The sequence below is a fragment of the Aplysia californica genome, unplaced genomic scaffold (genome assembly GCF_000002075.1).
Source record: "Aplysia californica isolate F4 #8 unplaced genomic scaffold, AplCal3.0 scaffold00936, whole genome shotgun sequence".
Taxonomy (NCBI): domain Eukaryota; kingdom Metazoa; phylum Mollusca; class Gastropoda; order Aplysiida; family Aplysiidae; genus Aplysia; species Aplysia californica.
This window is the reverse complement of record NW_004798206.1, coordinates 142152-155603: the sequence shown is the minus strand read 5'-3', so window position 1 is coordinate 155603 and position 13452 is coordinate 142152. Positions and strand designations below refer to the sequence as shown.

Sequence of the window (13452 nt, the reverse complement as noted above, 5' to 3'; positions counted from 1 at the left end):
CCCCCCCCCCTTTTTTTGTGTTTCTTACTCTCGTGCAACACCTCTAATCTTCGGCACTTATATGACCGTTTTGGGTTGCAAGTGCCGTAAAACGCCTACTACAACTTAAAAAACCTTTACCACATCAAGTAAATCCGTGTAATTTCTCCAACAGACTGCAGCATGGCTGACTCACGTGTGGGAGAAAGACAGGGGAATGGAAAAGAAGAAACAGATCCCCTTCAAAATTCTTAGCCAGTAAGTCTTAAGTAACTGGAAATATCCTTGTTCATGTATCAGTTGGCGAGTGCTCTGGTATGGTTTATTTTTTCTTTCCTATCAAACATCTATCGTCTTTATCTCCCCTCCTTCTTTGTTATGTTTGTTACTCTCTTGTAACACCTCTAATCGTCGGCACTTATATGACCTTATTGTGCTGCAAGTGCCGTAAAACTCTATCTAAAACTAAAAACTTCAACGTGTTCATTAGTACTTTGTTTTGGAGCCATTGGTTTCTTGTAGAGCATAAACCCTTTTTTCGCATGGACTGTTAGTTTCTGGGTATTGTAACCTATTTATACTAACAACACTTCTCAGCAACATGTATGGCACTAGACATATTCCACTAGACTTGTCAAAATCTATCTTCACACCTTTACCAAATAAACTAAACGCTAATGAATGTGAAACCCATTGTACCATCAGACTCATTAGCCACTTTACAAAATTACTACTTAAAATTATTATAATGAGAATACGAAACAAAATTCTATCAGAAATAGCCCAAGAACAGTGTGGATTTATTGAAGGTAGAGGCATTGTAAATGCCATTTATGTCACTAAAACAAAAATAGAACGTGCCCTGGAAGTTCAGAAAGATCTTCATTTCTGCTTTATTGACTACACCAAGCCATTCGACAAAGTTAGGCACGACAAGATCATCGACATGCTGGAAGTCCTCAATATTGATGGGACTTAAGAATTATCAAGAACATCTACTGGGATCAAACCGCTGCAATAAAAACATGTTTGTTTGTTTTAGTAGAGGTTTTACGGCGCTCGCAACTGCATAAAGTCTTATGAGCGCCAGAAGATTAGAGGTGTTACAAGAGAGTAACAAACATAAAAAAAGAAGGAGGGGAGATACAGACGATAGATGTTTTATAGGAAAGAAGAAGCAAACCACACCAGAGCACCCGCCAACCACCCACGCAATAAGAAAAGAAAACGACATCAACGAATTCATACAGATGAAAAGAGGAGTCAGACAGGGATGTGTACTTTTTCCAGACTTGTTCTCTCTGTATAGGGAAAATATCATGACACATATAGAAGAAATGCCAGGTATCTCGAAAAGGGGACATAACGTGTACAATCTAAGATAACAATATGCAGACGAACATTCCTAATAGCAGAAGATGAAGAACACCTACATGATCTATTAAAAGTCATCGTACAAGAGAGTGACAACATGGGCCTATGACCAAACATAAAGAAAACTGAAACAATGGTGATAAGCAGGAAAACCCAAATCCTAACTGCCATATCAAAGTCAGTGGTACCACACTCAAGCTAGTTCGACATTTTAAATATTTGGGGACCATTATATCTTCAGATGGCAGACGTCACATCGAAATTAAAAGCTGCATTCGCCAAGCAAAAGCAACTTTCCGCAAAATGAAACAGATACTAACAAACATCAATCTGTCACTGGAAACAAGAAAAAGAGTACTGAACGGTTACATCAATCCTATTATACTGGTGCGAAACATGGGCAATCAAAGACAGCTGGAAAGAACATTTGAGGCGATAGAGTTGTGGTTCATAAGACACATGCTATTTATCCCATGAACAGCTAGCAAAACTAATTTTAATGAAGTCTTGGTTGAAGCAAATTGCAGACGACAGCTTAAGACGAATATTATACGAAAGCGACACACAATTAATTTCATTGGACACACAATGCGTTAAGAAGCATTGGAGAATGGTGTAACAACAGGCAAGTTTGATGGAAAGAGAGGCAAATGTAGACAGTGGGAAAAAATACTGGGCGAGATGACAACATGGCTAGGAGCAGCAAGAACAACAGACACCATTGCTGCAACGCAAGAAAGAGTGAAGTGGAGGTCCATGATCGGCAAGGCACGGGATGATGATGATGATGAACCTATCTATCTATCTATCTATCTATCTATCTATTTATCTATCTATCTATCTATCTATCTGTCTATCTATCTATCTATCTATCTATCTATCTATCTATCTATCTATCTATCTATCTATTTATCTGTTCCCAGGACCGCGTTTTTCTCCAGCCATCTATGGAGTAAAACATTAGCCCAGAGGGTCATGTGCACCATCCTGTTTGCCTCAGAGACGGGGAGATCAGAGAGCTTTGCCGACAATCTCTACGACATGTGCAAGCCTTACTTTAACGCAAAGGTATACACTTGTATTCATGTGGTCGCTTTTAAGCTCAAGGGCGCTATCCCGAAAAAAGCTGTTTTGAGACAATCGAAGTAAAGTTTTAGGACCCTCATTAGTTTCTACAAAAGACTAGAAGAGGTTTCTCTGTAACCAAAAGTATATACACACCAATGAAACCAAACTTCTCCAATAGGTAGGACAATGCCCACTTTTGGTGTATGTCAAGATTTCTGGAAACCCCCGAAATCTGGCTTAGCCCGCTTGTCCTTAAAGGCGACCATTTAATCCTACACTTGTATCCTAATCTACTTACTTTCTCTGTCTTTCTTTGCATTTTACTCCCATTTAGAGAAATTTGTTTGAGAAAAATGTGGAGTTTCAGAATGTTTTTTATTGAACACCAAGCGAGAGGGGAAAGAATATTATCTTTGTGTTCTGGAAAAAAAAAAAGAAATAACCGGAGTGCATTATTTTATTTGGCGTCGTAATATCATGACAGAGCAGTGTGAGCGAATGTCCAAACAGATATTTAAATTTTATATTTGTTTGGTGTATTCTAGTCAGTGGGGGTTGCATTGTTAAGGTTGAAGCACCCCCCCCCCCTCCATACACACACACACACACACACACACACACACACACACACACACACACACACACACAAACCTTCAAATCCCGATAGAGAGAGAGAGAGAGTGAGACAGACAGACAGATAGACAGACAGACACACACACACACACACACACACACACACACACACACACACACACACACACACACTTCTAAATGGCCCAATTTGTGTCGTTAGGGGTGTGAAACATTCACAGTCAGTCAACACTCACGAGGAGGAAAAGCCGTCAAAGTTGACATGTTTTTTGTTTTTTGTTTTTTGTTTTTGTTTTCGTTTTCCTGACAGCCCTCCAGTTGCTGTGTATGAAACACTTCATTACATGTATGTCTGAGGTTTGGACTGAGCCCAAAATGTTGGAACGTTGTCCTCAACTTATGTCATGCATGATACTAGTTTAATAATATATATTAATAGATAGCATTTGTTTAGCGCAACAGCAAGCTCTATGCGCCTTATAATATATACTATTTATAATTACCCCAGCAGCTCTGAGAGTATTCTGAAACAAAACTCAACTTCCAGGGAAGCATACAGTGCAAACAGCCATTTATAGGCGTAAAACACTTATATACTGACAAGATCTTTCGCTGTCTATGGCCGGGTACCCATTCCCACCTGGGTAAAGTGAGGAAAATTCGTGTAAAGTGCCTTTCCCAAGGACACAACGTCGGACCCGCAGCTCTAACCCCCGAAACGACAACCTCACGAATACGAGTCCGGTAGTCTAACCACTAGGCCACCGACAACCTCACGGTTACGAGTCCGGTAGTCTAACCACTAGGCCATCGACAACCTCACGATTACGAGTCCGGTAGCTTAACCACTAGGTCACCGACGCCACACAAATTGTCCACCAGTCAACAGACACTGGAACGGCATTCCATCAAAACTGATATTACAATCTTTTCCCCGACTTCCACCACTCCCCCCCCCCCTTTCCGCTAGGGGCTGTGTAGGAAATACATTGCATAATATGAGGTTTGAACTCAATCTATGTGGTCTTCAAGTTATGCCACACGTTACGTAGTGGTTATAAAAAGTTGAGAGTCACAGGAAAGACAAGGTGGCGTCGGTAGCCTGGAGGTTAAGGTCCCAATCCCGTAATAGTGAGATTGCCGGTTCGGGGGTTCGAACCTCAGCTTAGCCTGGCGTTGTGTCCTTGGGGAAGGTATTTAGCACGGAGGCATGCCAGTTTGTCACAGGCCCAGCTAGTCACAGGCCCAGCTATTCACAGGCCCAGCTAGTCACAGGTCACAGGCCCAGCTAGTCACAGGCCCAGCTTGTCAAAAGCCCAGTGACAACCGGTTTGTCACAGGCCCAGTTTTTCACAGGTCCAGGTAGTCATACGCCCAGCTAGTCACAGGCCCAGTTAGTCATAGGCCCAGCTAGTCACAGGCCCAGTTAGTCATAGGCCCAGTTAGTCACAGGCCCAGTTAGTCACAGGCCCAGTTTGTCACAGGCCCAGGTAGTCATACGCCCAGCTAGTCACAGGCCCAGTTAGTCATAGGCCCAGCTAGTCACAGGCCCAGGTAGTCATACGCCCAGCTAGTCACAGGCCCAGTTAGTCATAGGCCCAGCTAGTCACAGACCCAGTAAGTCATAGGCCCAGCTAGTCACAGGCCCAGTTTGTCACAGGCCCAGTTTGTCACAGGTCACAGGCCCAGTTTGTCACAGGTCACAGGCCCAGTTTGTCACAGGTCACAGGCCCAGTTTGTCACAGGTCACAGGCCCAGTTTGTCACAGGCCCAGTTTGTCACAGGTCACAGGCCCAGTTTGTCACAGGCCCAGTTTGTCACAGGTCACAGGCCCAGTTTGTCACAGGTCACAGGCCCAGTTTGTCACAGGTCACAGGCCCAGCTAGTCAGAGGCCCTAAAGCCCCTCTAAAATGTCAATTCCGTTTGTATTGTTCAATATTTCTTCCTTTTTGTATGCAAATCAAAGCAAATATAAATTACTCTGTAAAATTTCAACAATGAATGTGCTTTCGTTAAAAACAATTGAAAAATAGAATTCAATTCAAAGTAGTGGGCCTGTGACTAACTTGGGGACTTATGTAACCTAATTGTGTTGCAAGTGCCGTAAAACTCTTACTAAAACTCCCTCTCTCCGTCAGGTGGTGTGTATGAAGGACTACATGGTCAGTGACCTGTGTAACGAGTCCCTTCTCCTGGTGGTGACCAGTACATTCGGCAACGGAGACCCACCGGTCAACGGACAGGTAGATAGATAGATAGATAGATTGATAGATAGATAGATAGATAGATAGATAGATAGATAGATAGATAGATAGATAGATATGTCCTTGTACAATCAAGTATCCCAGTATGTGGTTGGCGGGTGCTCTGGTGTGGTTTGCTTCTTCTTTCTTAATCAAACATCTATCGTCCTTATCTCCCCCTTTTCATTTTTTATGTTTGTTACTCTCTTGTAACACCTCTAATTTTCGGCACTTATTATGACCTTATTGTGTTGCAAAAGCAGTAAAACTTTACTAAAACTTAAACTTGCTCTCTCTGCCTCTTATTCGCAGACATTCGACAAGGGTCTCAAAGAAATGATCAAGAACAGCGCGACATTGATAGAAAACGGGTATGTCAAATAACCATCTCTGAGAGGTCATTCGTTGCAGCAACATCGTATTTTGTCCGATAGTTGTTTACAAAGTAGGCCTACTAAGATCATAAAACAACATTTGTGAGTTGTGCTGAATAAAAGAGTTACTTCTTTCGGATTTTAGTCGTATGGAAATTGATACATCAACTTTATAGGTGAAGTTTGTACAATTTGTAAGTATGGAATAATAAAAGACACGGTAGACTTGAACAAAATGGCATCAGCCGAAAATCTATACATCTGACCCCAGTGTTGATTTTCGGCGATGTTTCCATTCTTGGATGGCGAGAAGTGACTCATTTTGTCAGCACAACTCACTTTTTTGGGAAGAAAGATAGACAGTTTTCATTCTTTTAACAAATTGTACTCACATAATATAATTTGTGTACTTTTTTTTTCAATACATTTTGTATTTTGAATTTGAATTTCGGCATAATATTTCTTGAGCACAAACCATTTATAAGACATAAAGACGTGATGTTAAAAAAGAATATTTGAAACCATTTAAAACTGTGAGGCAGCGTGGTGGAATCAGGCTCTCGTCAAAATAACCAAAGTGAAGAAACTTACATTTTTCCCAAGGTTTGTGAATTTTTATCAAATTTTTGTTTTTTGGCTCAACACCTTTCATGCCCGTTAAAGAACTCATTTCTGTGTGGATTTTCTTAAAAACGTTGATTAAAGGCACAAAAATGGAAATTTCAGTTCCCACGGACTCTTAAGCTAAGGAAATAACTAATCTTTGGCGGCCATTTTCTCACTAATTTTTCCTCTGAAAACAGGTGACCCCCACCTCCTTCTTTCGCAAATATCTCGACTTGTATTCAAGATAAATAGATATTTTTTTCATCCAAATAGAGACAGGTGAACACATTTAAGATGATACCAATAACTCTACATGCCCGAAAATTGACGAGAGCCTGATTCCACCACGCTGCCTCACATATAATTTGTGTTGGGTTTTTTTCAATACATTTTGTATTTTGAATTTGAATTTCGACGTAATATTTCTTGAGCACATACCATTTATAAGACATAAAGACGTGATGTTAAAAAAGAATATTTGAAACCATTAAAAACATGTTCAGCTACCGATAACAGTGACCAGAAGTCAAACAGCACGAGACAGCTCGGCTCTGTAAGATGTAGCTTCTCTTCCTTTGCTTATAGGTCACAAGAGGCGGGTGCTCTGGTGTGGTTTGTTCCGTCTTTCCTTTCAAATATGTATCGTCTTTGTTATATTTATATACCCTTCTTCTTTTTAGTGTTTGTTACTCTCTTGTAACACCTCTAATCTTTGACACGTATATGACCTTATTGTGTTGCAAGTGTGGTGAAACTCTAACTAGTGGGTTGTTGGCGGGTGCTCTGGTGTGGTTTGCTCCTTCTTTTCTATCAAACATTTATCGTCCTTATCTCCCCTCCTTCTTTTTTTATGTTTATCTTCGTCACTTATACGTGTCACGACACGGTGGAATCAGGCGCTTGTCAATTTTTGGCATAAGCAGTTATTCGTATATAATCGTAAATGTAGTTCATTTGCCTTGCTTTCCATTTTTTATAATCCATTTATCTTGAATGGAAGTCGAGATACTTTAGATTGAAGGAGGTGGGGTCGCCTGGTTTCAGAAGTAAAATTAGCGAGAAAACAGCAGCCAAAGTTTGGTGACTTCCATAGCTTAAGAGGCCTTGGGAACTTCAAATTTAGATTTTTGCGCCTTTAATGAACGTTTTTTTCATAAAAACTCAAACATAAAACTGTTTTAAAATGGACATATAAGGTGTTCAGCAAAAAAAAAATCCGAAAAAAAAATTCTAAACTGGCGGAAAAACGCAGATTTGTCGGATTTCATTATTTTTACGAGCACCTGATTTCACCTCGATGTCTCACATATGACCTTCTTGTGTTGCGAGTGCCTAAAACTCTTATTAAAACTAAGCTTATTCTCTAACCAAAACAAAAAAGAGGCTTTGGTAGAACGTCTTGTCTCACAGTTTGTCAATCTCTCCCTGCAGGCAATCTGGGAAAAGGAAATCTGTGAAGAAGAGTCAGGTCTCTCCTATGGACGGGAAGTGGACAGACGCCAACAACAACAACAACAACGACATCAACAACAACAACAACAGCAACAACAACACCAACAGCAACGACAACAACGACAACAACGACAACAACAACAACAGAAACAACATCAATAACAGCAACACGGGTCTCAGCAACATGAAGTGAGTCTACCGAAAACATTTAATGAAAGGATACAATCTTTGGTTTGGCTTCGCTTTTCTTGCATATTATGTTGAACGCCTTGCTACGCACAGTCAGGCTATTTCAAAAGAGGTGCGCTTAGGAACGACAAAAATGGGGCAATGATATCTGTCTAACACCTCTGCATGTGGTTTAATGATGCGTCTGATGTGAATGTACGTTTTGTCAGCTTTACTTTTATTTTCATATAAAATTTTAATGAGAGTAATATATAATTTAGATTTGTTGTTATGTATATTTGCATGTGTTTTTATGGTCCTGTACAGCCAAGAAAAATTTCTTTCAGAGATATTAAAGTATTATACATCAACTTTATAGGTGGAATTTGTACCATTTGTAATTATGGAATAATAAAAGACACAGCAGACTTAAATAAATTGGCATCAACTGAAAACCTATACATCTGACACCAGTGTTGATTTTTGGCCGATATCTCCATTCTTGGATCCCAAGAAGTTCCTCATTTTGTCAGCACAACTCACAAATGGTATTTCTCCCCAGATACTCCGTGTTTGCCCTGGGCTCAAGAGCCTTCCCCCACTTCACCGAGATAGTCAATGAGCTTTGCTTTCAGTAAGCAATAGGAATTGTTTTTTAAACGTGAACAAATCGTATTTTCTCAGATACTCCGTGTTTGCCCTGGGCTCCAAAGCCTACCCCCACTTCGCGGAGTTCGGCAAGACTGTGGACAAATCTCTGTCTGACCTCGGGGCCACGAGAGTTCACAAGGTCGGAGAGGGAGATGAGCTGCACGGACAGGAGCACAGTTTTGACACCTGGGCCGGCGCTGTGGTGGAGGTAAGGAGGACAGTGACAATGACAGCCTTTATTCATCTCACATGGAGAAATGTGTCTTGTTCATTAACAAAGGCAGTCGTCAACATCATCCAGTGCCAGATCTGCGACAGACATCGGCGATCATGGTTTTCCATTCATTCCTTTGCTCGGATGCTCTCAAAAAAGCTACGTTTCCCTGATCTTTTCCTGTTACCCATTTGTTTAGGTTCCCTAAGTATGTTGTTCTGGGCCTATCCCTGCCTCGCTTGCCCTCAATTTAACAAAGGCAGTACACGTTACAAAAGTTAGGTGCACTCACGCATACGCACAACAAGACAGGACATTAGTAAATACATGTCTCACGTGCTGGGACAACCCGTTCCGTAAAACTCTCTCTCTCTCTCTCTCTCTCTCTCTCTCTCTCTCTCTCTCTCTCTCTCTCTCTCTCTCTCTCTCTCTCTCTCTCTCTCTCTCTTTGTGTGTGTGTGTGTGTGTGTGTGTGTGTGTGTGTGTGTGTGTGTGTGTGTGTGTGTGTTTGTGTGTGTGTGTTTGATTTGTAGCACCTTGTGTTTAGAAACCTCATTGCAGTTGGTACGAATGAATTTCTATATCTGTCTGTTCTTGCATTTTTTGGAAATGTGGGTCGATAGTTGAAATTCCGATGCAGTTCCGATCTCAATGGGTGGCTATGGTCACTTAACATCATTTCCGCATTTTTTAGACCGTTCGTCTTGTGCAGATATTCAAAGTTACTCAGGTCTCTACCAATTGTTCTTGATGCCTTTAGGATCAACTTGTTTATTTTAATGATGTGCTGTCTTCCCAAATTGCTACCATAGCAAGTGATACCAAAATTTATTAAAGTTTCTATCTATTGGTGGTGGTGTAGAACATCTGAAGAATGGATGGAGTCAGATTGAAAGACCCAGGTTTCCTCAAAAAGTACAGTTTCTGACTAAAATTACCTTTTTAACGATATTATTGTTTGCGTGGTTTTGCCATGTAATAAATAAAAAGTACAAATATCCTAAACCCCCAACGACTGTTCCCCCCAGGCGGCGTGCAAAAGCTACAACATTGTCCCCGGCACAGACACAGGCACACACAGACACAGACACAGACACAGACACAGACACAGACACAGACACACAGAAACACAGACACAGACACAGACACAGACACTGACACAGACACAGACACAGACACAGACAGTGAAGTACGATTACATGTATCCTAACCCCCCATCAACTGTTTTCCCCCCAGGCGGCGTGCAAGAGCTACAACATTGTCCCAGACAAAGAGTCCAAGAACAAGAAGGAGACGTCGAGGAAGGCAGTCCAGGCGTGGACACCAGACACCTACAGGCTCCTACCTCAGCCACAGACACCAAACCCGGACCTTTGTACCGGTCAGTGAAATGAACAATTGGTCGCTTTTAAGGACGAGCGGGCTAACCCACAGTTTGGGGGTTTCAAGAAATCTTGACCTTCACCAAAAGTGGCCATTGCCCTACCTATAGGAGAAGTTTGGCTCCATTTGTGTGTATATTAGTTTGGTTATAGAGAAAACTATCCTTGTCTTTTAAAGAAACTAAACAAGGGGCAAAAACTTTAATGTCGATTTTCTCAAAACAGCATTTTGGGGGGATAGCCTCCTTGTACTTAAAAGCGACCAATTGTACTGCACTACCCTAGAATTACAAAATTCTATAGTATTATGCTCAGTACTTAGTTTTGAGAAATTTGACGTAAAAATTGTTGAGTTTCTCTTTATGTCAAGCCTTTTCGAAATGCAATTCTTTGAATATCTTAATAACGACTCCGAATAATCTTAAAATTTGATAGAGCAGATAGAATAATAGCCTAGCCTACTATAATTTGGTTTCTGATTATATATTTTATTGTCTTGGTTACTGAAAACGGCCAAAAATGCCAAATAGAACCTTGTAATTCTAAAGTAGCGACTTTACTCAACCCAACGCAAACAGAGCACTTGCATTTTAATCAGCACCGAGAAAACTTGACGCTTGTATTAAATATATACTCACCTTGAAAAAGAAACTGTGCCTTTGCACCGGCCAGACACGACTTGGCGACTGTATTGTAGTATACTCACCACAAGGCATAAGAAAGCTTGGCGATTCTAGTTTACTCACCCCAAAGCAAACTGTGCCTTTGTATCCCCCCCCCCCCCCACTCACCCCCACCCCCCAAAAAGTAAATACTGTACTCCTGTATTTTGCGCACCACAGAGCAAACTTTCCACACGTATTAATTTGTTTACCAAACTCGGTCACTATTAATTCCTTCCATAGCAACGTCATCTCAAAACCTCATTTGGTTCAAAACCGCTGCATGTTTGCCTTACTAATATTCTTGCAAATTCGACATTAAATTGACCCCTTGACAGGTCGCTTTTAGGGACAAGCGGGCTAACCCAGATTTTTGGGGTTTCAAGAAATTTTAACCAACACCAAAAGTGGGCATTGCCCTAACTTCGGTTTCATTTGTGTGTATATGTGTTTGGCTATAGGGAAAACTCACCTTGTCTTAGAAACTGAACAAGGGGCAAAAACTTTACCTTCGATTTTCTCACAACAGCATTTTCGGGATAGCCCCCCTTGTACTTAAAAGCGACCATTTATCTTTTTTTTTCTTCTCCAGCTCTGTCAAGTATCCACAACAAGAAGGTGGTTTCGTGCAGCTTGAAAGAAAGGACTCAGCTACAGAGCCAGGACTCAGAGTGAGTGACACGTCTTCTTCTTTCTCAGCTGTCAGGTCTTTGTTTTAGTAAGGTTTTACGGCGCTCCCAACTGCATAAGGTCATATTGAACGCCAAGAGGTGGATGTCAACAGAGAAGTCCAAACGGGGAATCAGGCGTACTCTGCTCACCTCTCTAGTTTCAATAGCACAAAGTCTTCTTCGACTATCAAGGCACCTTATCTCCCCTCCTTCTTTTTTGTGTTTGTTCCTCTCTTGTAACACCTCAAATCTTCTTCGCTTGTTTGACCTCATTGTGTTGCAAGGGCCTTAAAGCCTCTACTAAAACTAAAAAGTGTGGACTGTGTCGTGTACTTCCTGTGTCCACAGCCGACAGACCATCCTTGTGGAACTGGACACGGGCGGGAAACCGGAACTGACCTATGCCCCCGGAGATCACGTGGCCATCTTCCCGGAGAACGACCCTGACCTTGTGGATGAGATCCTACAACGACTGGTGGACAAGCCGCCCTACAACTCTGTTGTCGCTCTGGAGATTTGTGACGTGTCGGCGCCGGGAGGTGGGACTGTCTGTCTGTTCGTTGGTCTGGAGATTTATGACGTGTCTGTCTGTTCGTTGGTCTGTGGATGTGTGACGTGTCTGTCTGTTCGTTGGTCTGGAGATTTATGACTTGTCTGTCTGTTCGTTGGTCTGGGGATTTGTGACGTATCTGTCTGTTCGTGGACCCATTGTGGGATAACGTAGAGCTCTTTTTTACGTAAACCAGCGGTTACCAATTACTTTTATCATTAAGAGATTCTTTTTTTTCGAATTTATTTTTGAAAAATAAAAACTGATGCTTCGTAGTGCTTGAAAAGCGAGGTTATTCCAAATCCTGATGACGTTTGGAGCCAACCAGGAAACCACCGGAAGAAATCACATCATTAGAAAGTAAGTAATTGTATTCGGAGTCGATTCCTACGATTCCTAGCTTTCAATAATCGGAAACCTAACCGCCCAGCACTAGTTGCCGGTAGGGTTAGAGTGTTTGTATCGTATCTCCTGTATATTCACAAGTCAGAGCCCTCGTCTAGTATCTACTTTAGGTTCACACATCGGAGAGCTTGTCTCGTATCTCTTTATGTTTTAGTGTACCCCCGGGGCAGTGCCATTGACTGTAATGTCTTTAGGCCATTCCAAAAGGGGGGACCTTTCTCATTCATGCACAGTAGAATTGTAAATGGGTTGATTCATCGTGTCACGCTCATAACTGTGCCTGATCTACAACAGGGAACTGCTGCTTTTTCTTTCCACATCCTTACTATTGTCATTTTCCTCTACTTCTTTTGTATGTTTGTCACACTCTTGTGACCTGCTATTTCCAGGGTGCCTTGATAGTCGAAGCAGACTTTGTGCTGTTGAAGCTGGAGAGGTGAGCAGAGTAAGTCTGATTCCCTGAAAGACTTCTCTGTTGACACCCACCCCTTGGCGCTCATATGACCTTATGCAGATGCGAGCGCCGTAAAACCCTCTACTAAAACTAAAACTAAGTAAGAGTTTTACGGCACTTGCAACACTATAACGCCATATAAGTGCCGAAGATTAGAGGTGTTGAAAGAGAGTAACAAACATAACAAAGAAGGAGTGATTAGGACTCTAGACGTTTGATAGGAAAGAAGGAACAAACCACATCAGAGCACCCGCCAACCACTTACCTTGTATCTCTTGTAAGTTCACACTACTGAACTTTCGAATTTGAAATAATTAACCGTGGTTCAGAATCATTTAATGGGCGCACAGATATTAAAAGTCTAAAGTCATTGTAGTTTAATTTTCAAGTTTTCATTAGTTTCAGTTAGATCTAATCTTGGGAAAGTCCGTCTTCTAAAACGCCATTGTAAACAAGAGAGGCTTCCGTTCACAAGCAGTGTGCACTGTACTCACAATGACATGACGATCGATTTTTTGGAGTCCGTTCATCGAACAGGGTACCAAGATAGTTCTAACCTAACACAAAGGTCCTATCTTCTTATATTACAGGAAATCGCAAGTCCTGG

The 13452-nt window shown here is 41.6% G+C and overlaps 1 protein-coding gene across 1 annotated transcript in view; it reads left to right on the top strand.

The window, feature by feature from the left end:
• The window catches only part of LOC101860933 (nitric oxide synthase, inducible-like), an 18200-nt gene extending 8090 nt beyond the window's left edge, over window positions 1-10110 (top strand). The window contains exons 3-8 of the mRNA XM_013089357.1: window positions 155-237; window positions 2295-2421; window positions 5152-5256; window positions 5569-5627; window positions 8541-8715; window positions 9958-10110. Of these exons, the coding sequence (XP_012944811.1) occupies window positions 155-237; window positions 2295-2421; window positions 5152-5256; window positions 5569-5627; window positions 8541-8715; window positions 9958-10110 (702 nt within the window). The remainder of the gene's footprint in view (window positions 1-154; window positions 238-2294; window positions 2422-5151; window positions 5257-5568; window positions 5628-8540; window positions 8716-9957) is intronic.
• The last annotated feature ends 3342 nt before the right edge of the window (window positions 10111-13452 follow it).